This window comes from Ambystoma mexicanum, chromosome 14, assembly GCF_040938575.1.
Source record: "Ambystoma mexicanum isolate Mex_15411 chromosome 14, UKY_AmexF1_1, whole genome shotgun sequence".
NCBI classification, from domain to species: domain Eukaryota; kingdom Metazoa; phylum Chordata; class Amphibia; order Caudata; family Ambystomatidae; genus Ambystoma; species Ambystoma mexicanum.
Window position 1 is genome coordinate 451,212,204 of NC_090940.1, and position 23,588 is coordinate 451,235,791.

Here is a 23,588-nt window from a genome sequence, read left to right on the forward strand (position 1 = left end):
TTTGAAACCTCTACAGTACTGGCTATGAATACCCCGGGTAACAGGATCCCTAAATAACAAGTTCCCTGCCAATCCCTGGGTAACCTGGAAATGCTACATTACCGCAAACAAAGTAGACAGGTTCGCCTACATACAAAGGTCTGTCTTCCCCAGTCAAATTCGCAACGTTGGCGCAACTTTTAAAATCACCCATCGACTGAGTACCATTCCTCTGTATCCAGAAAGAAACTCAATCGGGGCTATGGTTAACAGTGTAAGAAGGAGGCATGGCAAGATTGGAAAGGATGAGACAGTCTATCAGAAGGCCTAATAGAAGCAACATTGAGTTTACTCCTATTTGCAAAAATTGAGCATCCTAAGGGAGTCAAAAGACGTTTTTCAAACTAATTCAAATTAGTCCCATCAAAGTTCCCTGAGATGCTATTGTTCCAGCGACCAAAGAATACTGCTCTAAGAGAAGCATAACATGCAGGTAAAGGATGAATATACCACCCTAGCCCCTTATCCCCATGTTGCGGTAAATGCGAGCAAACCCAACAGTTGGACTTATTAAAGATGGCATGTGTAGCATTCATAATGAGTAATAGCATATTATTGTAATATCTCTGTCTATGCTGAAAATCCCTAGGAGATAGGGTGTGCAGATGCACAAAAGGAGTAGCAATAGTAGGTACATTTTCAGTCGGTAACAATTTTTCTAACGGATGTACTTCTTCTAGATACCAGAAGCCTAAAATAATGACTATTATAAAACCAATTAACATTATCAACAAACAGCAATACGTTTTCGGGGCCCATTTTGCAGACTGTCCTTTTTCGCAGCTGGTCACACGTTCACTTATCAGTTCTGTACGAGCGGTAGCGATGGCAGGCATTGTAAACGCCAATGTTTTTTTTAGCTGGCGACCTCCGGGCCGAGTGTCTTTTTAGTCCTTCCACAAACCCTAGCCAACAGAATCCCTGTGTAAACAATAGATCGGGCCAAAAAGGCAAGCCCTTGATGATTCTCCTCGATTGCACAGCCAAACCATGCAGTAGGTCTATTTCCTAGGTCGCAGATCGTACCTCGTGCTTCCTGGTACTGAGTGATCTGAAAACAACGTGTTGTCACTTCCTGTTGGACGTGACCTATCAAGAACAAGAGAGGATGCAAGATCCGGAACAACAGCTTCCAGAGACAAAACTATTGGAGAGTGTGGGGGCAAAATGGCTGTTTTCCCAGGCCCCACGGGCTCAGGGAGAGTCTCTGACGCACTCTCAATGCTGTTTACTGCTTCGGGATCGTTGATTGTAGTACTGATGAGGGGTTCTGTTTCTTCTGTATCGTATGGCACTGGGTGTGGATTCTTCTTGATGTGGGTCGTTTGCAGGACCTGGAAGGGGCCCCTCCACCGAGGTGCAAGGCAAGGCGATCGCACAAATGGTTTAATGAGAACTCACCGGGCCGTATGCTGTGCCTCGTATCGAACAGGTAAAGCCTCTCGCACCTGGTGATAAATCAAATACAAGTTTTTAGTCAACTGGCTACAATAATCTGAAAGAAGTACATTTTCCACATTTCGCAGTGAATGATTTTTTCGGAAGGTTCCAGATATGAGCAGGCCTCCCCATAACCACCTCAAAGGGAGAGAGCCCAGTCTTGGTTTGAGGGGTCGTACGCATGGATAACAACACGAGCGGTAAGGCGTCCGGCCATTTTAATTTGGTGCTGGCACACGTTTTAGCGAGCTTGTTTTTGATGATGCCGTTGTGTCTTTCTACTAGTCCGGCACTCTGAGCGTGTCTGGCCGAATGGAACCGTTTATCGATCTGTAATCCCGTGCATATCTGCAGAATTACAGCAGCGATAAAATGTGGACCGTTTTCCGACCAGATGACTCTTGGTAGCCCGAACCTAGGAAAATATTCCTTTAACATTGTCTTTGCAGTAGTCATGGCTGTAGTGTCTTTAACAGGAAAAGCCTCAACCCATTTGCTAAAAGCACAAATGACAACTAACACCTATTTCAAGTTATTACATCGTTCCATTTCAATAAAGTCAAAGTGTATAACCTCGAAGGGGACAGAAGGTGGACCAAAACTTCCCCTCAGAGTTGATGTGCCCTTTCCCACATTATGCCGTAATCAGATCATGCAGTTTTGGACAAAACGTTCAGCTACCTTAGAGATTTTGTCATTCACCCATACATTTTCCAGCATTTTTGTAATCTTGCGGGCACATATATGTGTAGGGACATGAGCCATGACGACCATCATCATGGTGCATGCATCGGGAAGTAGCCATTTTCCTTCAACTCTGTCCAACCAACACCCATCATCAAGTTTCCCCAAGCCCTCAGCCCACTTTTTAGACTCTTCCAATGCGGCATCCGCTTGGATATCTCTCACAGAATCGATACTCTCATCCATAGTATAGGCATTTGCGGCTTCCCTTGAAGTATATACGTCTAAAGAGCGGTCAGTGGCAGTCTGTTTAGCTATCTGGTCAGCAAAAGCATTCCCTTTTCCTATATCATTTACAATCTTTTGATGCTCTGTGCATTTTACAATAGCTAACTGAGTAGGGAGTACAAGCGCTGATAGTAGCCATACTATCAAGTAGCCATGCTGGATCTTTGTACCATGTGAAGTTAAGAACCCTCTTTCTGACCAAAGTCTCCCAAAGTTGTGAACCACCCCTAAGGCATACTGACTGTTAGTGTATATTCAAGTAAGCCCTTCGGAAAGTTTGCAAGCTCGGGTCAATGCTATAATCTCTGCGGCCTGCGCGGAGTTATGTGTGATTCTCTTGGTTTCCACGACCGTGCTCAACGTAGTGATTGCGTAAGCAGCTGTGGATGTACCATCCGGAAGTTTGAAGCAGGAGCCATCACAAAACAGCTGCCCTTGCAGATTGTTCAAAGGAGTATCTTTTAGATCAATTCTACCCTTTGTCTCTTGTTCGGTAGTGTAAAGACAGTCATATGACTCTTCGTCACTGCAAGCAGTACCTTGCGGGAAAGGTAAGAGTTCAGCCGCATTAAGAACACAACACCTCTTAATTTGTATGTGTGGTGCAAACAAGATCAATTCATATCTTGTCAACCGTGCGGAGGTGAGGTGCTGCGTTTGAGTTCTATTCAGTAGAACATCTACAGAGTGAGGTACCACCAGGGTTAAAGCATGGCTTAGGACCATTCCCTCACTCTGTTTTACAGACGCAGCAGCGACAGCTCGCAAACATCTTGGCAAAGCGCATGCTACAGGATCATGGAAGAAAAGTAACCACATGGCCTATTCTTCCCTCCATGTTCCTGCGCTAGCACAGCCAAAGCACATCCATCACATTCATGCACAAGCAACACAAAGGCCTTTTCATAATTTGGTGTGCCCAAAACCGGTGGCGAGCACAATGCAGTCTTGAGCAAATCAAATGCACGCTGGTGCTCCATGTTCCACAGCAATGGTGAAGAAATGCCCTTCTTCGTCAGAGCCAACATCGGCTTAATCGTTAACGAGAAATTGGGGATCCACTGCCTACAGTAAGAAGCCATTCCTATGAAAGCTCTAACTTCTTTCTGCATATTTGGGACAGACATGCTGGAAATGAGTTGTATCCGTTCAGGCGTCAATCTTCTTCCCTCCTTTGACAGGAGATAGCCTAAATAGGTGACCTCCTGACAACAATATTGAAATTTCTTGAGCGAAGCTTTATGTCCATGTTTAGCCAGGTGAATGAGCAACAACACAGTACCCTCCTTACAAGCTCTTTCTGAATCGGCAGCTAAAAGCAAGTCATCAACATATTGATGTAGTGTACAAGTAGAGGGCAACTCAAGGGTATCGAGTTGTTCTTTCAAAGCCCTACTGTAGATGCTAGGGCTTTCTGTGTAACCCTGTGGTGCACGGGTAAATGTGAAGGAGCATCCCCCTAAGGTGAACGCGAACAAATATCTACTGTCCTTGTGTATAAGAATACTAAAGAAAGCATTCTTTAGATCCACACCACTAAAATTAGTAGCTGAGGCCTGAATCATAGTCAGTATCGTCGTCACATCAGGCACAATTGGAAATTGTGGAGCAACGATCTTATTGATGGCACGTAAATCAATTATGAAACTAAAAGGAATTGCATTATCGCCTTTTTTGTACACGGGCAAAATCGGACTATTGCATAAAGTACCTGCAATTTCCTCAACCACCCCTCAATGTACAAAATCAGAGACGATGCATTTCAAAGCTTGCTCACCATCAGCTGAAATCTTATACTGCGGAATGCGTGGCAGATTCACTCCATGTTTCAAAACAATCTTGACGGGCTCAATTTGTAAAACACCGACATCATTGTCATCAACTGCCCATAAACACTCTGGAACAGCACTAAATTCCGGCGGCAAAGGTCTAGTCAAGAATTGGGAGACAGAAAGTTGCTGTGGTGAAATCGTCAAACGCACTCCATCAGAGGAACAATGAATTACTGCATTTAATTCCTTCAACGAATTCAACCCCAGCAAATTCTCTCTACAATTCGAAGTCAAAAGGAATGGACAATGGGAAGTTTTTCAGAGAGGTAAGCGGCAGAAGGATGATCGAATATGTTTCTAGTATCCACACTTGGTGCCTGATTATCCTGTGAAAAAGGTTGCTGTGAATCCTGTGAAAACTGATCTCTACTAGGGCCCCCTTAACCCAGGCGACCTCTGGTTCGTCTACCCATGTTCCCAAATGTGTTATTTGACCTCTGTCGAAGGACAGAGCTTGCCAATGACCGTCTTGCTTACAATAGGCACACTGGTTAATGTTTACAGGACCCAAGGGCACATTTCCTTGTGGACCATACTGACCTCTAAACTGCGAATTACCCCCTCTAGGGCCTCTAACAATTTGCTGTAATAATACTTTTGTTTTCCAATCACCTTTTCTCTTTTCGACTCTTTCCTTTTCATTATTTACACGATTCTCATAGTACTGAGCCATGTGCAGTACTTCTGATTGAGACTTCGCTTGCCAAGTGCTCTCAGAAGACATAATTTGCAACTGGATGTCTGGCAAAAATCCACGCACAAATTTGTCTACAAATAGTCTTTTCCCAGACTGCTTAAATCTTGTCCACTGAAATCCGAGAATACTTGTTCGAACCGATTAAAGAACTCGGTAGCACCCTCAGACTTTCCTTGGACACAGGCGGTAAGCTTGTCCCAAATAATTCTTTTTTCGGGAATCATAGTTTTCAATTTCGCAACTATTCTGTTAGGCAAAGTTAGTATCACCTGAGGCGGTCTTTCGCCAGCTGGCCTTTCTCTATCGAGTCTAATTATGTTAGCCCATGTATCTCCTAACCCTGGTACGTCATCTATAGTCCTGACCTGTTTCCACAAATCCACAGGCAGGAGTACGGGAAATAACAAATCAATATCACTTAAAGTGAATATTGAGGATTGCATAACAGACTCAATTTCTTTATAGAACCCTGCCGGATTTTTCCTAATGTCGGGAATTGATTGTCTAATGGTGTTCACTTCCTGTCTTGAGAACGGGACGTGAATGAACTGAGACACATAATGTGCAGGTATTTCCACAGCAGCTGTACCCGCTGCAACATTAGCAGGGATCTCAACCTTTGGGACAAATGTCGGAGGAACCTCTTTCATAGGCACCTGAGAAGTAGGCACTCCGAGCGCTTACTAAGCAACAGAGCCAAATTGAGCGCTAAAGCAGCCGAAGAAGTGTCAAGTGAAAAAGCTCTCTTGTAAATACTTAATAACTCTGTAGGACAACTAATCTTTCTTTTTACACACTCATCCTGTAGGTATTCTACCATTACCTGTGTCACTTTCCTCTGCATTTCTGACGTATACTGACTATACGTGTCATATACTTCAACTGGAGTTATCGACGAGTCTGAGATCCATCTAATCGCGTCCTTAATGCAAATTCGCATTTCCTCAGATATCAATTTACGACAAGGAAGGAACCGCTTCTGTACATACATACCATCTTCATCTTCATCCCGTAATCTTTCCAACTCCTTTCTATTCTCAAATACCCTCCAAACATGCTCTTTTACTTTCTCCACAGTGTCTCTAGAGAACGCTAAGGTGTTCAGATCGCTCAACCGTTGTGGGAGATCTGTATTGTTTAATCTGTCCCACATTATACACAAATGAATCCCTAATCCCTCAATAAAAACATTTTTCTCAGGAAAATTGTCCATATTAGAAAGTGTGGCAAAAACATTAGCTTGATCCTCCCTCTCCATACAATGCTTAGCCCATGCAATTAAGTCACGTTTCTTCTCTGGAGGTAAAGTATTGCGAGTAACAACCCTCGATCCCGCTCCCTGATCTACTACAAGTGGTGCAGGACCACTTGGAAGAGGGAGAGTAGGTATGTTCAACGGAGGTGTTATCACTGGTACAACATGAAAGAGCGGAGGAGCAGGTGGAGGAGCAGACGGAGGAGCAGCAACAACTCGTGAGGAGCTTAGACTGTCCTGAAGAATGTGGCGTTATTAAACCTAAGCCACTGAAACCGGTCGACGGTGTTTGTATCATCTAAAAGGGCTCCAATTTGCCCCCATTTTAGTCTTGAGCAAACTTTTTTACATTGTCCCACTTTCCATGAGCAAAAAGTTGACTCCACATGGGAAGTGGTGATTGTATTGTCTTTGTGTGTGTTTATGGGATTGGGAACTTATCCCATTTCCCGAAGTTGTGTCATTTTTTATAATTGAGTACCCCAGGAGCGGTGTGACAATCAATGGGCTAATAAAAATTGTCAATCTCATTAGATGCCACACGGTCTAGTTTGAAGAGAAAAATAGACTCTCTTCACTTTCCTGGGCTGACTCTCTTTTCCTTTCCCTGGTTTTATTGCTAGTCTCTTCCGATTTAAGCCAATCGAGAAGAGAGTGGGCTGAGACTCTCAAGGTTGAACGTATTACTTACTGTAGAAGTGGCAATTTTACTCTTATTCTGTCACTAATAGATAGGCGTTGTAACACCGCAACCTAGCTAAGAGCGGACGTTAGGTAGGGATAGTACCCTCTTTTCACTCTATCCTCCTGTCTTCAGTCACAACCTTGTTCTATTCTTCTTTGAATAGATTTGAGTCCACCCCACAGTTAAATAAGTAAAATAAATAAAACCCTGGTTTTTAGGGTTTGGTTTTACGATCTGGACCTATCCTTGGGTATTCAGGTTGTTGCTAGTAGCTTTTATACAGTTGTGTTTTGCCTAATTTGTTGTGCTTTACAAATAAGCCAAGAGTGCACGCGTGCAATCATATTCAATTTACTAATAGGAGAAGGACTTTAGGATGTTGAAATGAGGCATCCACTGCCAATAATGCTCAATTTCAAAGGCCTGTTTTTCCTCCAAACACATTCCTCCTGGTCGATTTAGGAGTACAGCTGCTTAAAGGTCGTGAATGCGGTGAAATAAACAATCCTCTTCATGAATCTAAAACTCCGTCCCCTTGACGAGAATTATGCCAACACTTATCTGGGGTGTCTGGCTATTCGGTGGGCCATACAGGCTCTCAAGTACTATTTAACTATAGGAATTTCACATTAGACCCTGGCCATGCCCCTCTACATTGGTTGTTCCTAACCAACTGTATCAACCGTTGAGGCATAAGGTGTTTCTTGCCTCTACAGTCTAAGGGCCTCATTACGAGTTGGGCGGTATCCCCGGCGGTATTACCCCTGGGGCTATTAGCGTTACTGCCAAACCCCCCCTGGCGCCATTAGCGCCGGATCACGGGTTTGACGGAACGTTAAGTCCCCATTCACCATTGGGCCCATTCGGGAAATCCCCATTCTTCATTGGGCCCAATGGGGAATTTTTCTGCGCTACTACTGCTGCGGTATTAGCGTGCGGTAACAGTGCCAAAAATCGTCAAAATCGCTGCGGATTTGCCCACAGCTCAGAGCTGGGGGTAAATCCTGCCAAACTCGTGATTTGGCGGACCCTTAAATGTGCCGGTAATAGCGTTACTCCCGCATTTAAGGGTTACGGCCAAACTCGTGATGACCTCTTTCTCGGTTGTAGACTGAGACGCTAAGCTCTAGGGTAATGTCTACTATTGAAGCCGCCCGTGGCAGAACCACAGGTGTATCAATGAAGCGGTGCATATGTGATGATGCTGTGCCTTTCTCTGGAACCATCAAGCAAGGGGATTAAAGGGACCGAGTAGCTCCCGAGCAAGTGAAGCATAGAGCTGGTCGCCCACACTTAGGCGCTTCCAGCCAGCAAGGGATTGTCACTTGTGCACCCGACTCCTGGCTCATTTAGAGATTGAACTCAATGGCAGAATAATCAGAAACGCCCAATCCTGAGAGTCTGACCTTCTGCAACAACTTCCTTAAACTAGCAAATCCCAAATCCGCAATTACCCTGCTTGTGCTCATCGACCCTCGTTCAGCAGGCGCGAGAGGGTAATCTGCAGTCCTCTTGCCATATGACAGCACCAACACACAATTTCCAAAAATACCACAGCTGAAGGCATACTGACGATTGACAGGTCAGTAGTAGGAATGGTTAAATCCCAGTGATCGGAAACAAAGGCACAAAAATAGTAGTGCTTCCTACATAGAAGTAATGCCCATCCTTATAATCCAGGCCTTCTGAGTCTTAAATGTATGTACCATGTTGCCACTGTACTGTGTAGTGTATGTCAAAAGAACTGGCAAGGTGAGCTGTGATTTCTTCCCGTGCACTCTCACAATTGATAGGTAATCAATAAACAGTCACATCAAATTATTTGCCCAGGATCAAACCATTTCAGTTAAATGTTGAGGCTGGGATTACAGTTTAGGGTATCGCATGCCAAAATTCAATCTCATGTCATGTTTTGCATATAAGAAATTTGGAGTTTACGTAGCTAGATTTTTTTGCCAAGAGGAAACATGTTTGTTATGTGGGAAAGCCAGGATTACTGGTCATAGAATCTTCTTTTAACATCTGCAGTTCAGTTACTAGATTACGATCCCATCTCTCATAGACCGTATTTTTGGTTTAAATAAACATGTGTTCATTTTATTTCTAAGCATCCCTTAATTTGCCAGATATGCAAACAGAAGCACAAGAAGAGAGACTGATTTGTCCAGGATCACTGTTTGGTCATGTGGGGGAGCGAATTAGAACCTATGTAGTCTCTTTCTAAAATTGGTACCTTCTTTATATTTTATATTAGGGTTTTGTATAACGCCAACCTAGATAGGAAGGAACGAGTGCTGTAAATGTTTATAAAGTTAGCATATAAGGCAAGAAGTTAAAAAAATACATATTGTCACTTGATGTTCTGTCCATGATGGTGGGTGGAATGTGAAGCCAGAATGTACGTAGCCTAAGTGGCATGTAGGTATTGACCAAATAGTAAGGTCTTGAGTTCCTTACTAAACTGCAAGAACATTGCCGTAGTCTGGATTGCCACCGGGATGGTCTTCCATTAAGTAGGGTTTTATTTAGACAAGACCTGTTTGTGCTTATTTTCTTGCATGTCCGTTTTGTCTGAAGCCCAGCGATGGCTGGCTCCTTGGCGATAGATAGCTGGCTACTTGGGTAGCGCCATCTATCTAGGCTAGAGAGTTTTACAGCTAGGTAGGAAGGCTTGTGACTCGTGGTTGCCTTATAGAGGATGCAGGCAGTTTAAAAAGAGTATTGTGGCTGGGATGGGAAGCCAGAGCTACCCCCTTAGGATGGCAGAAATATGGCTGAAGCTCGTGTTTCCTGCCGCCACATTTTGGGCAGCCTCGGTGGAGCCACGTGCATTGCCGGACCGCCAGTTTGGAGTATGTTTACCCCATCGATGTGGGTGGTTACCGGGCCTGGACTGTGGTTCTGAAGTCCTTTGCTGGAAGAAAGGATTTTATCTTCTGAAGGACAGTTCACTGCTGCCATGTGGGTTGGACCTACCGTTTTGTTGATTTGTTGTTGAAAGGAGAGAGTGCTGTCTATAGTGAGCCCAAGTAATTTGGCGGTTGTGGCCCGCTCAGGTGTGAAGCGGCCAAGGTGATGTCATTTATCCACCCTTCAATAGCATCCTGCTTAGATGGTGGACGTGCAGAACACATTAGAGGTTCGTGGCATTGAACTCCAGGAATGTGCTTGTCAGTTTATTTTCCTTACCGTAATTTTTTCTCCTGTCCCTCCTTTCCTGTTTATACCCTAATATGTTCTGCTTTCTGTTTGTGCATGTGGAGGTGTGTTGGGGGTAGTGTGGGGGTGAAGATGGACATGTGCCTGGATGGCCATGGATGTCAGCTGGTGGTCTTTGTGTGGATTTCACAAGTGGATGAAGCTTGTTGTGCTTCTGAGGGGCAGATTGGAAATGTCTTGTGTGTGCTAGTTTCAGGGATGTGCCAGTGGGGATTGGCTGGAATGTGCCACCATGACTGACTGGTGTGCATGGAGAGCATGGGGGCCGCTGGCATGTGGGAATGTGTCTGTGGCGGTGGTCGGTTAGTGTGCCGAGATGTGCAGGTTAGGCAGTTGAGGACAGTTGGGAGAGGGCCTCTGATTTTTAAGACGTTAATGCTGAAGGAGGAGTTGGGGGCTTGGCTAAATACCCGAGCAATATAACGCCCGACCTGGCTAACTTATCATTACCGCTAAATGTATACAGAATTGTGGTCCGTTATTAATAATATTGCATTGTGCATATATTGCAAATACTCTGGCAATGAATAATTATTTAGAAAACGTCCCACTAATCAGTACTGCTAGCACTGCGCTGACACGGCCTGCGCTCCATATTCCTCATCTCTTGCCTGCTGACATGATTACTGTTCTCTTGCCTGCTAGCCAGTACTGCGCCTGCTGGCTGCTGGTTCTTACTCCTAATCCTGTTTGACGGCCATCTTGCGAATCCCTTTTGACGCCGTTGTTTCTCGGTGTGGGGAGGAGGGGGGGCTTCATTAGGTCTAAAGTGCAGAGTGAGACACAACCATATGCTGCTTTCAAATGGTTATATCTGCTTGCCCGGCTACCCCAGATTTGCCTCAAAGTGGGAAATAGTGTCAGAATGTTTTTTCTTTGTGAAATATTTTGCAGGGCTGCGCACAGGAGAGGCAGTGAAAAGAGGAAGAGCATAGAAAGGGCCACACAAGTCGTTTTGCAGATATGTCCCCAAATGACTGGAAGTGGAATTATGAGGCTCGCCACAGTATTGGGAGATAAACACCCTACTGGTGGTAAAACAAGCCCAGTGGTACTTGAGAAAATCTACATATCATATGTTGTCTCCCTGTTTGGGCTGATGGAAATGGATATGGTACAGTGTGGGTGGGGCCAGGGGGGTGTTTACACTGCTATTGCACCATGTAAAATATTGTACGGAAGGTTGTGTAATGACCATTCTGTGCATTGTACAATACATAGGGTGAGAATGTGGGCATTTGAGCTGTAGTGCCAGGTTCTACTGCTGAAGGCAAGCAAAAGGCGCCTTAGGTTGCAGTGTTCCATAACATTTGCCTATATTAAGGGCCACAGACGGGGGATAGCATCACAATAAGAAAGGCGCTACACAGGGTTGAATCCCCCAACACATTAATATGTTCACACTCCCTGCACATGTGTTGCGGAGCTGACGAGTTAAACATTTTCCACCAAAAGAGGCGAGAACAATGTGCAGAAATCCTATACGAATTTCTGATTCGTAATCACAAGCTATTTATGAAATGCAAAAATATAGATTGTTGTATGGGTCCAAACCCCTGAGAGTGCGCTTTGACCAGTATCAGTATTGTGTGCAGCTAGCTGCGTCACCAATTTCACAAAGTCTGCCCATAAAGACTTCTAATATGGTGAGTTGTACTTAATTAATACAAGAATAAGTCAAGATTGATCAAGTTTTCAGCCGCGAGTCTTTTAACTCCATAGCTGTCTGGCGGAATTAAAAGACTCACAGCTGAAAACTTGATCAATCTTGACTTATTCTTCTATTAATAAAGTACAACTCACCGTTAGGAGGCAGAGCGCGACTCACCAGTACCAATCCAATCCTCATATTTATAAAATGCAGCGTCTAACCAAAATACAACGCGATACACTAGCAGGCATTCCGGGAAGCAGAGAATTTGCAACACCACGTGTTTTACAGCTACGTCCTGCCTCTAATAGTTATTTTTTAGAGCATTTTTATAGGTTTGTACAATTTCCGATCCTGCCATTGGTTGGCATCGCTTGAATTAAGTGTGCGCGCCTTAGTCTTATACACGTGAAACAACTGACATGAAACAATCATTTCAGATTGAAATGCAACATCGGGGCGCGCGACTCGGGTGTGAATGACAGTTGAATACGTGCCAACCGTTTTGTCAGCGCTTCTGATTTGTTTTCGCCTTAGAACATCTGTGAGCTGGAGCCTGAAGGCCGCTTCAAGATGGACTTGGTTCTGATGAAAGCCGAGGCTCTGTTGCGGGACAGCAGCGAGGAGGAGAAGCATGAGATACAGGCAAAGCTGAAGTACATCAAGGCGCTGTACGAAGAAACCAGCACGTACATGACGCACTGCCATAGGTGAGTGAGTGAGTGGTGGAGCAGGGCCAGATGGAGACTGGCTGGGCATACTCGTGCACGATGCCTTTAAGAAAATACATGTTGATTATTATTAGTGTGCAGTAGTTACATTTAAACTTTCAGCCCATTGCATACAATTAATTTTAAAAAAACATGAATTAAAACATAATCAACCAATTATATATAATTCCTAAAACAATAATACACTCTCTAAGTTGATAAACATCACTTCAAGTATAAGGTCAGAATCTCTTTTGTGCCTCTAGCCATATTGCCCAAGCCACAGCTGCAAAAACTATGCATTTAGCTCCCACAAGTGTTGACCAAAATTGGTCACTGACATTGTCCTTGATATGCAAGACAAAGCCGGTATAGCCTTTAGGATAGTAGTCCTTTAGGATCATGCAATCTGTCAATGCGTGTCGGCTGGTCTCTACTACCTTACAACAAAAACGACAAGTGCTGTCCTCAGGTTCAGTTATTTTTGTCTCCATTTACTGAGATATTCTCTGGTCGGTAAGAGACTAAATCGCAGATGAATTATGAAACACTTTAGCTCCATAGAGCATGTCATAGTTAAATAACTTTGCGGTTAGCGGGGCGCTGTTGCGCTTAAGGAAGATGGCCGCCTGATTCCCGTGCTCCGCATTCTGGAGTTGCATTCTTTTATGATTCCTGTCCCAAGGGTGGTGATACTGTCACAAACTTGCTGCTGACCCTCGGAAATAACACAGAACCGAGACCGCTCGGGCTGACCCCTGTGCAGCAGTGCATTATTTTTTTCGGCCCTGTGGCGATTCGGACGGACCTCGCCTTACCACTGCAGTAAACTGCCACAGACTGCAAGATCACCCTGCGCACCCTCACTGGGCTGTGAACGGGGCAGGCCGCCCACAGAAGGCACCAGGGACCAGCATCCCAGCGCCTCACCTCCACTGAGGGCTCGCCGACTGCAAGATCACCTGACGCGCCCTCACCGTGCTGTGAACGGGGCCGGCCGCCCCATGGAAGGTACCAATGACCAGCATCCCAGGGCCTCACCACCACTGAGGGTGCACCCAGGCACTCCACCCTAGGTGCGCTCTACCCTGCTCGCCTCCGCAGGGGCCGGACCAGAATGAGCGCACTGGGACACTGTGATAATCCTGCCTGCACCTGACACAATCGAGACACCCAGTGATTCCCCGAACTGGGCCCACACTCCACCCCTGTGAACTGTCTGACGGCCTGCTGATCCAACCCCCGTCCCAGCAACACGCAACTAGCTGCCTTCCTATCTACAGACAGACTCACCTCCGGTGAAGCCCTCCTCTCCACCCCGCCTGCAAATTGTCACTGTTCTCGGCCCTCTATGGGGCCATACCGGAGGCTGACCCAGAAGCAGCCACCTGCCATCTCGACATTGGCCCTCTCCCTCCAGACTAGGCACGCTGCAGCCGGGGCCGCCCACGTCATGGATACACTGCCACAACCAGCTCTGGTGCTCATTAGGATTTACCAGAAGAGGCCAACCCCTACTTAGTGGAGCTCCTCTATGCTCAGACCTCGCAATGCTATGGCCTGGGTCAGGCAATCCCATGGATGCAGCTGAGGTAGGAAGATCTAGACGGTGAACCCGACACCTCCAGGGAAGCCCTCTACAACAGCGCCGTGGGCCATATTTGCTGCATCTCTCCAAAGGTAACCTGGCTTCTGCATGCTTGAGGATGCAAGCACCTGGCCTTAACCCCCTGGAATCATCTCTAGCTGGCGTGATGATCCTTCAGAGGTAACGAACACACCAGTACATACTCTCCTGGTAATTTGAAGCACCCCTATGCAACCAGTTGTGTTTTCATGCTTTAATCCGGCGGAGGCATCCACTTCCATTATATTGCGTCACACAGAGTGAAACACCTCGTCCATCCTGGCCCTCAGGGGTGGCTTCAGTGAAGGGGAGTGGCTGCACACTGTAACTGCCCGAACACGGTACAACTGGTGAATTCTGCAATTGGCCTGAAGCCCTCAACTTCCGTTTGGGTGAAAACGAACCTACTAGCTACAGCGACATCAGCACATCTAGCTGGTCAAAAATGTGCGCAGAACGTGGCACCCCGACCATGCGCAGTCTCAGTGCAGGCCCAACACTTGTCTAACCCCACCTGGCACCTGCAATGCCTATTTACCTCCTATCCCAGCCTTGCTCAACAGTCTGACCGTCGCTGTTCCATCCATCTTCTCCCAGTGGTAGTGACTGTTACGTTTGCAGGAGTAACTACCCCACACAGCACATTTGCAGTACCCTGCAGTGTATTATTGAGGATTGTAGGTGCCAACACCAGCAAACTAACACTATCCCTGCACAAACACATCAAGTGCCTACCTCTCCATCCTATCAGCTGTGAAGGCCCCACTACCCCGATTAACGGAAGTGAACCCCCCGCAGCTCTCACCACAGTACTTCATATCCGTGGCATTAGCCATCACTATGACAAGGGGTGCTGGTAAAAAGCAGAGCTCCATCAGTATGTTTGCAAAGACTGCGTCCAAACCCGCTGAGGATAACACCGGCGCAGATGAAGCATCATGCAACACACCAACTCAGCATGAGTCCGGTGAACTTCACTGTATGATGGAGTACATGAGGGAGGGTTTCGCCGCCCTCCATGCCAAACTAGATGACATGAGCGGTACAATCAGCTCCATTAAGTCACACATGGACAGATCTGATGCCAGTATCACAGAAGTGGAATGAAGAGTTGGAACAACTGAGGATGAAGTACGCACACTGAGAACAGATGTCACCTCTCTATCGAAGCAGGTGCTCTCCATTGGTAAAAAGAATGAGTCCAGGTTCCGACGCAATAATCTGTGGCTCATTGGGGTAGCAGAAGACAACGTCTCGGAACCGATGGAGGAGTTTGTGGAGCATACACTATTATTGTTTTTTTTTTAATAACAAGTTTTATTGGGTTTTTGTGCATGAATACAAAACAAACAATATCCAATCAAGACAAAGAAAATAAAGAACAAAATTGAACACAACACTAAAACATAAATTGCATACATATGAAAAGGGGAGGGCAATGCGCATGAAAACTGAGATTCGTCCGGGCGCACACGCACATCCACTGCGGATAGACACATATATACAAAACCAGTTGTATTATTGTCCGGCTTCACAACCGTTGATGGCGAGGCAGTTCTTTGTGATAAAGTCCTGGCTTGATGGCAAGACTACCTAATGCCGTGCATTCGCCCAAGCATCGCTTGCTCATAGTATTTGTTCCCATTTTCCCCATATTTTATCCGCCTTGCCAGGGCAGCCCCTTGCTTGGTATACTCAACGTTCCATCAGACTGACCGCATCCACGTCCGTGGACCATTGGTCATAGCTTGGGCAGATTTCAAACCCCCACAATTGTGCAATGTTACGTTTGGCAATCCCTGCGGATGTTGACAGCAGTAGTCTTTCGAAGCGGGATGGTTCTCCTTCCTCTTCAATACCTAAGAGGAATAGTTTGGGGTCATTAGGTATCGGGTGTCCTATGACCCTCGATAGTCTTTCAGTACATTTCCCCAAAAGTATTGTATGTGCGTGCACTGCCATAGGATGTGGTAGAAGGTACCCTCTTCCTGTTTACAGTGCAGACATTTGGGATCGGTTGCTTTCCCCCAGTTATACAATGTTAGGCGCGGGTAGTATATTCTGTGGAGGATCTTTAGTTGGATAAGTCTGATTCTGGTCGAGATTGCTATATCCCTGGGGTGCATCAGGGCTGAAATCCAATCCTCAGGAAGTATCGGGCCGACATCTCCTTCCCATTTCAGCTTTAGGTTCGATAGTTCTGTCGTGGCAAAAGCGGAAATGGCATTATACATGCTGGAAGTGACTTTGTTTTCTACCCTGTCTACAACTATGTTTCGCTCTATAGGTGTGCATTCCGGCATGTCTGTCAATTGATCCCTTTGGGTTGAGAGGGCATGGTGTAATTACTCGTAGTGGCTTTTTCCCCTGTTTCATATAGACGTGCTTTCATGGCACTATGTGCTTTTTGGGCACAATCCAGCGATAGATTATGTAGCTTCTTCTGCGCCAACATTAGGGCTCTATGTGTCTGGGGGTGTCTTTGGAGGCATGTTCTGTTTCCCTGGTCACAACTTCCTTCTCAGCTTTGATGATCGATTCGTGTTGCATCTTCTTCTTGGCGGAGGTCCATGATATGATCTCGCCTCGCAGGACTGGTTTGTACGCCTCCCACAGGATGGAGGGGTCATCTGTCGAGCTTGCGTTCAGCTCGAAGTATTCGGAGGTGCCTGTTTCTATTTTTTCTTGTAGTTCTGGGAACCCCAGGTAATAGGAGTTGAGACGCCAGGTGGGCGGCGGACGAGGTCTCTATGTCTCCAGCTCCACTAGCAGTGGAGAGTGATCGGATATGCCTCTTGGAAAGAAGGTAGCATTACAGGCCTTGTGAATGTTCTGGGATGGAAGAAAGATATAGTCTATCCTGGACATTGAGGCATGCGCTCCTGAGTGGAAGGAGTAGTCACGTTCTTCTCCATGCAATTCACGCCACGTATCCCGGAGCCCCAGTGCGGATGCAAAGGCAGCAAGTCTGGTGACCGTGTTGGGGTTTCTGGTCCGAAGATGTGTACGGTCTAAGGCATTGTTCATTACTTCATTGAAGTCCCCTTCTAATATACATGTATCTGCCATTCCCGTCGCCAGAATAGGGGTAATGTCAGCTAGCAAGGTGTTGAGGCGGGCTGGTGGGGAGTAGATCGCCGTTATCGCCAGGGTTTGATTCCATAGTGATGCTTGCAGGTGTATGTATCGCCCGCCTGTGTCTCGTATTACTTTTTTGACTTCAAGCGGTAGTCTCTTGTGGACCAGTACTAGCACTTCTCTTGCTCCCGTGGAGAAGCCAGCATGGAACGCTGTACGGTAATTGGATCTCTGGAACAGTTTGCATGTGGTTCCTGCCAGGTGCGTTTCGGTCAAGAAGGCTATATCCGGGGAATGTCTGTTTATGTATTGCAGCACTAGTCTTTTTTGATGCTGGATCCCAGGCCATTCACATTCCAGGTTATGAGCTTTAGGTGCTTGTTATTAGGAGTCGACGCAGTTGCCATCAAGTGTTTGAGCGTGTGTTTCCTGGGTGTCCTCCATAGGTCGCATCCGCGCTGCGGACAGTTGGACGAGTTTTACTGCAGCCATTGCCTCTCGTGGTATTCTCATATTATCATTGTATGCTAAACGTGAAAAAACTTTAACAATTCCAACTCCCCCCACCCCATACTCCACCCCCAACTGAAGCATCTGTCGGCCCAACATCAAGTTATAAACCAGTTAAACTTCAACCAGCATGCGCCCGCCCTGCTTTTGTGGGGGCTTCCAGTCTGGAGATGCCACCAGTTTGCGAGACACGGCCTACCAGTAGAGGCCTGGTTGTAGAGCACCTTCCTGGGGTACTTCGAGTTCTCTTTGTTGTCTCGAGGGGGGGTTGCTGATCAGTCGCCAGCCTTGTTATGCAATGTGGTTCGGGTTTGCATTGTCCAAAGTGGGCTGTTTGGCTCACTTCATTCGATAGTTTCTTTCATTGGAGCGACATTTTGATTAATTAATCGTCTGCTTGGTGCGGGATCGCATTGTGCGGGTCCGGCTGAGGTACTATTTCCGGTGGTCGCTCAGGATGCATCTGCCGCGATCCCCTCTCTGCCTCCCCTCAGCGCCCCAGCCCCCGTCTATGTGCCTTTCCGCCCAGTTCCAGGCCTCCTTGGGGTCAGTAAAATGGACCGAGGTGCCATTATGAAAAATCTTCAATTGGGCGGGAAATATCAATCCGTATCTGACTCCCATCGTCTGCAGGCGCTTCTTGAGTGGATCGAAGGATTGGCGCGCCTTTTGTACTTCTCTGGTGAAGTCAGGAAAGAAAGCAATTCCCGATATGTTGTATTTGACTGTGCCTTTTGATCTTGCCAATTGGAGCAGGGCGTCCCTGTCCCTATAATTTAGGAACCTTGCGATGAGTGTTCACGGCGGTGCGCCGGGTACGGCCTTCCTAGTCGGAATGCGGTGGGATCTTTCTATGGAGAAAAATTTGGAGAAGGCCTTTTCGTCGTATGTGTTTAACAGCCAATCTTCGAGAAACAGTTCCATGCAGTCTCCTTCTGCCTTCTCCGGGAGGCCGAGTATGCGGATATTATTTTGCCGAGACCTTCCTTCGCTGTCATCCACCCTTGATTCTAGGGTCTTAATCTGTGCTAGCATGCCGGACATCTGGTGATTCGCCTCTCGTATGGAGTCTTCCGTCCCCCATATCCTCGCTTCGGCCTCTCCAGTGCGTGCGGTTAGTTTTTGAAGGTCATGCCTTAGCAGGGACACATCTGTGCCTATGATGTCCATTTTTTATCTCCATCGAAGTTCTGGAGCTAGCAATGGCGGCCATTATATCACGGAGGGAGATCTCGTCCTCTATGGAAGCTGCCTCTGCCATCGGCAGCTGTTCAGGAGAGTGAGATACGGACGTTGTTGCATACTGTTTAATTCGACTTTGCGTCGAGGATTTTCTCGGCTTATCCTTCCCCATCTTTTACCCTCACTTGTGTTGCGGAGATGGCAGTAGAGGCAGACTCAGAGTTTAAATCTTTACATACTGGGCGGTAGCCACGGTTATCCCCAGAGGGAGGGGGGAATCAAGGGCACCGATCACACTCCCCAGTTCCAGGGCGTCGCCACCCTCAACTCCTTACCGTGTTGGTATTCAGAGCTGCGGGGATCGTCGTAGGAGTGTTCGTGGGCACTCTACGCGGAGCGGAGCGCCCACGTTATTGCTGATCGTTGAAGCTACGTAGGTGTGTATTGGCAGTATCTCAGTAAGCAGGCCCAGCGGATCCAGACCCTCAGGGGGGTATTGACTGCGTCCGGCCGTGGCCCGTCAGACTCGAAAGCTGGGTTGGCGTCGTAGTCTTGTCTCAGGCGCCAGACCGGATGGTGAGGCCGGTTACGTCGCAGCGTTTTGGGTAGTTAGAGCGCTGATCACTCCTCGAGCTACGGGCACCACAGCGTCGGGGTCTCGCAGTAGTGGGTGACCCCCGCTCATCCAGGTATGTTTGCAGCGCCTGCTTTCACTGCCGGCTTTGCTTAATGTGTCGTGCTATCTTCGTATTTCGCTTACAGCGAGCTGGCGGCGGCCATCTTAGGTGCTGAGCGCGGCTCCAAGCCCGTGTTTGCTGGTGGTCGTATCTTCGGGAATCTGCATCGGATCCGCTCCGTTCCTGCAGGAATCGGTGCCGCTTGTGTTCGGACAGCTATATGTGCAGTTTTAAAAAGTCCACAACGGCTATTTTCGCAGGATTTAGCTCAGGATCTGGCTGGTGGCTCAAGAGCAATGGCGGCTCACGTCCGCATCGTTCGGCGGTTGGCCACGCCACCCCACAATTATCATTGTTGAACAATCCCAAACTGTCTTCACACTTCACAAACGAGAGAGCCCATCGTATGCTTGCTCCCAAGCCATAACCCTGCGCCCCACCTTGTCAATCATTGCTTGAGTGCTTAATTACTGTGACTGGCACGCCTTGCAGTGAGCGGCATGAGTCAAGGGGAAATTACTACTGCGCTCTAACAGGATCCACTTGTGCCCGGATATCTCTGCAAGTGTTCAGCAGGAGCGCAAATCCTTCATGGCCACCAAAAAGAGGCTATGAGGCTATAACCTGAAGTACGCCATGCTCTTTCCGGTGAAACTAAGAACCGAACACTGTAACAAGGTATACTTCTTTACCATGCCAGAGGAAGCAATGAGGTTCATGGATGAGCATTTCCCGGGGTGATCCTAATCAATGTTCTTTCTCTACTATTAACCCTTATGCACAGATACTACCATAATAAAAAACTGCAAAGGGTGCACCCAAGGACTAAGGCCCTCATTACGACCCAGGCGGTAAGTTACCGCCTGGGTCGTACCCTTACCACCATGGCGTAAACTACGTTTACGCCATGGTGGTTGGCGGATTTACCGCCCCATTCCAAGGTGAGTGGGGCGGTAAATCCCCATTTCCCATTTTACCCTTCCCCATACCCATTTTCGCCCCATAGGGCATAATGGGAATGGGGAAAGGCGATAATTACGGCACCGTAAATTACGGTGCCGTAATTATCGCCAAGGTCCCTTTGCGGCATGGATTTTAACGGCTGCAAAAAAGCAGCCTTTAAAAGCCATCCCGCAAAGGGAACCTTGTAATCAGGCGTTAAGGGTCGGCGCCGTTTACGGCGCCGTAAACCCCTTAACGCCTGAGTCAGAATGAGGGCCAAAGTCTCTCTTTTACTTGATTTGACCACACTTTACAGCCACCAAATATGATTCAGCACCCAAAGCCATGATAAGCACATACTTTTAAGCTAAGCAATGCTGGGATGCAGCTGGCCTCAGGCCCCCCATGCAATGTTGCAACTATTGTTGGGTTGTTCTAAAAGGGATGATCACTTCTCTGATTGGGAGAGGGGTGGAGGGCGGGTGAGTGGAGTTATGTTCTAGTTAAAGAAAATTTGCTTGACATGAGAGTTAACGTTGACGGCAAGCAGGTGGGTTGTATGCCTAGTCCACAACAAAGTTCGAGACAGGGACTGACGAGACCCAACTACTATATGGAACTCTGGCCTGATGGCGGATGATCCAGTAAAATATGAGTTGGAATGTTCGGGGATGGGGCAACCGGACTAAGATGCGCCATCTCCTGCTCTACATCGAAAGGTACAAAGCCCATATATTATTTCTGCAGGGGACACACGCACTGACAACACAGAATGAGAGATTTGCTTAGAATTGGGGGACACAGTGCTACTATACCACATACTCTTCTCAGAGAAGGGGCGTTATGTCTATCATTCACAAATCACTACAATTGACGCATATTAAGTCACATTTGACCGCCTGTGGCGATATGTACTTCTCCGTGGTACCCTCTTAGGCCGTGAACTCTTACTGCTAACATGTACGGGCCGAACATCGACGACCCTGATTTCTATTCCGAGCTAGTGGGACTACTAATGCTCTACCCTTTAGTTCCAGTACCATGTGCAGGCGAGTTGAACACCATAATGGATGTTGCCCTCAACAGGTCCGGTCCCAAACCTCGGCACCTTACGAAATCTGCCCAGACACTACAGAGTGCTCTTGGGGACATGGGGACAATGGATGCCTGGAGGACACTCAACCCTACGCTAGACAAGTACTCGTACTACTCCACTGTCCATGACTTGCATTCCCGAATAGACATATGGTGGTTGTCGGATATACTAATTGGCCACCTTACAGAGGCTGACATTTTACCCAGGACATTCTCAGACCACTCCCCCATCACCATTTTGATGTCCTTGAGAGATACAATAGGGCGACACAAACCATGGCGGATTGAACCGCAGTCACTATCGCTACCCCGTTTTCACGGAATACATAGGAAAACACATATAAGAATACTTTGAAACAAACACAGGTTCTGTGGACAGCCTTGTGACCCTCTGGGAAGCCTTTAAGGCCTATATACGAGGCATTCATCTGTTATACTTAAAATGATACGCAGGGACATTTGTTCCAGTGAATCCAACCTACGCCTCCTGGAACAAACGTATGCAACCAAACCAGATAATAGGGTACTAGGAGAAATCAAAACCGAGCTTGACAAATTCCGGGGACATGCAGATAGGGAGATAGTTTCTTGACCCAGGACTAGCCAGGAAATACAGTGAGGGAGAACGTCCGGGGAAGCTGCTGGCAGGGATGGTCAAGCAAGCACACGCTCACCAGCAGATCACGGCAGTCCAAGACGGGTCGGGCTAGGTGGTATATACCACATCTGACGTGAACAAAGTGTTTCATGCTTTTTATACTGCATTATATTCCAATTCAGATACAGCTACACTTCCCAAAATTACGACATTCCTTGATAACCTCCCTCTATCCATATTATCAGAAGACGCCAAAATGAATCTAGATCGCCCAATCACTGCTGATGAGCTTTCTCGTGCCATTGACGCTCTCCCGGCCAGTGGGGCCCCCGGCCCCGACGTTCTTCCAATGCAGTTCTATAAACACTTCAAAGCCTCCCTCGTTCCCAGGTTGCTCCCCCTATCGGAAGAAGCTTGCAGCACAGCCGCCCCATCCTGCGGGAGGCAATGATTACCGTTTTACTCAAGCCAGACAAACCCCCAGAGCAATGTGGATCATATTGCCCCCTCTCTCTTATAAACTCTGATGTCAAAATCTTTGCCAACGTGCTAGCAATGCGCTTGGCCCCGTACATGGTCCATATCGTACACCCTGACCAATCTCGGTTCGTCCCGGGTCATTCCACTGCCCTAATTTGAGATGCCTTTTTAACATTATTGCGCAAATCGACCCTGATGCACAGACAGTGGACGTGGCTCTAGGTGTGCAAAATGCCTTTGACTCAGTCTTATGGCAATTCATGTGGGCAGTGCTTGAGAAATGTAATTTCGGACCAGGATCCATATCATGGGTTTGTCTTCTGTACACGATGCCCACTGCAAGAGTTCTCTCCTCCATCATTGAAATAAGCAGCAAAACCAGGCAGGGCTGTCCACTGTCTCCCTTGTTGTTTGCTGTAGTAATGGAACCGCTCGCTGATGCCATCCACAGTAGACACTTGTTTAGGGGAATCCGTTTGACGGGGTTCCAGAGATCATCTTGCTGTATGCTGATGATACACTACTGTTTATCCGAGTCCCGGCTCCGCACTTGTCGCCAATCATGCAGGAAGTGAATTCCTTTGGTGTCCTGTCAGGATTGCAGGTAAATTGCACTAAATCAGAACTGTTCCCGCTCACAGACTCCACCACCTCCCTGCCCGATCTGATGGGCTTTGTCTGGTCTCCATCCGAGATCAAATATTTAGGGGTAACTGTAACACGATAAACCACTTCCCAATACTCTAACAACTACGGGGCATATCTTCCTAAACTAGTGGCTAAACTCAAGGCTTGGGCAAATCGCCCATTTGCCATTGCGAGCTGCATCACTCTTCTCAAGATGATTACCCTCCCCAAACTACTGTATTATTTATTAAATATTCTTAAAACGGCGATTG

General features: G+C 47.1%; 1 protein-coding gene across 7 annotated transcripts in view; it reads left to right on the plus strand.

Moving 5' to 3' along the window:
• Positions 1 to 23,588, plus strand: part of SYNE3 (spectrin repeat containing nuclear envelope family member 3) — a 982,841-nt gene that overhangs the window by 478,876 nt on the left and 480,377 nt on the right. For all 7 annotated transcript variants that reach the window (XM_069637674.1, XM_069637672.1, XM_069637675.1 and 4 more), the window contains one exon: positions 12,328 to 12,500. In XM_069637674.1, coding sequence (XP_069493775.1) covers positions 12,328 to 12,500 — 173 coding nt within the window. The remainder of the gene's footprint in view (positions 1 to 12,327; positions 12,501 to 23,588) is intronic.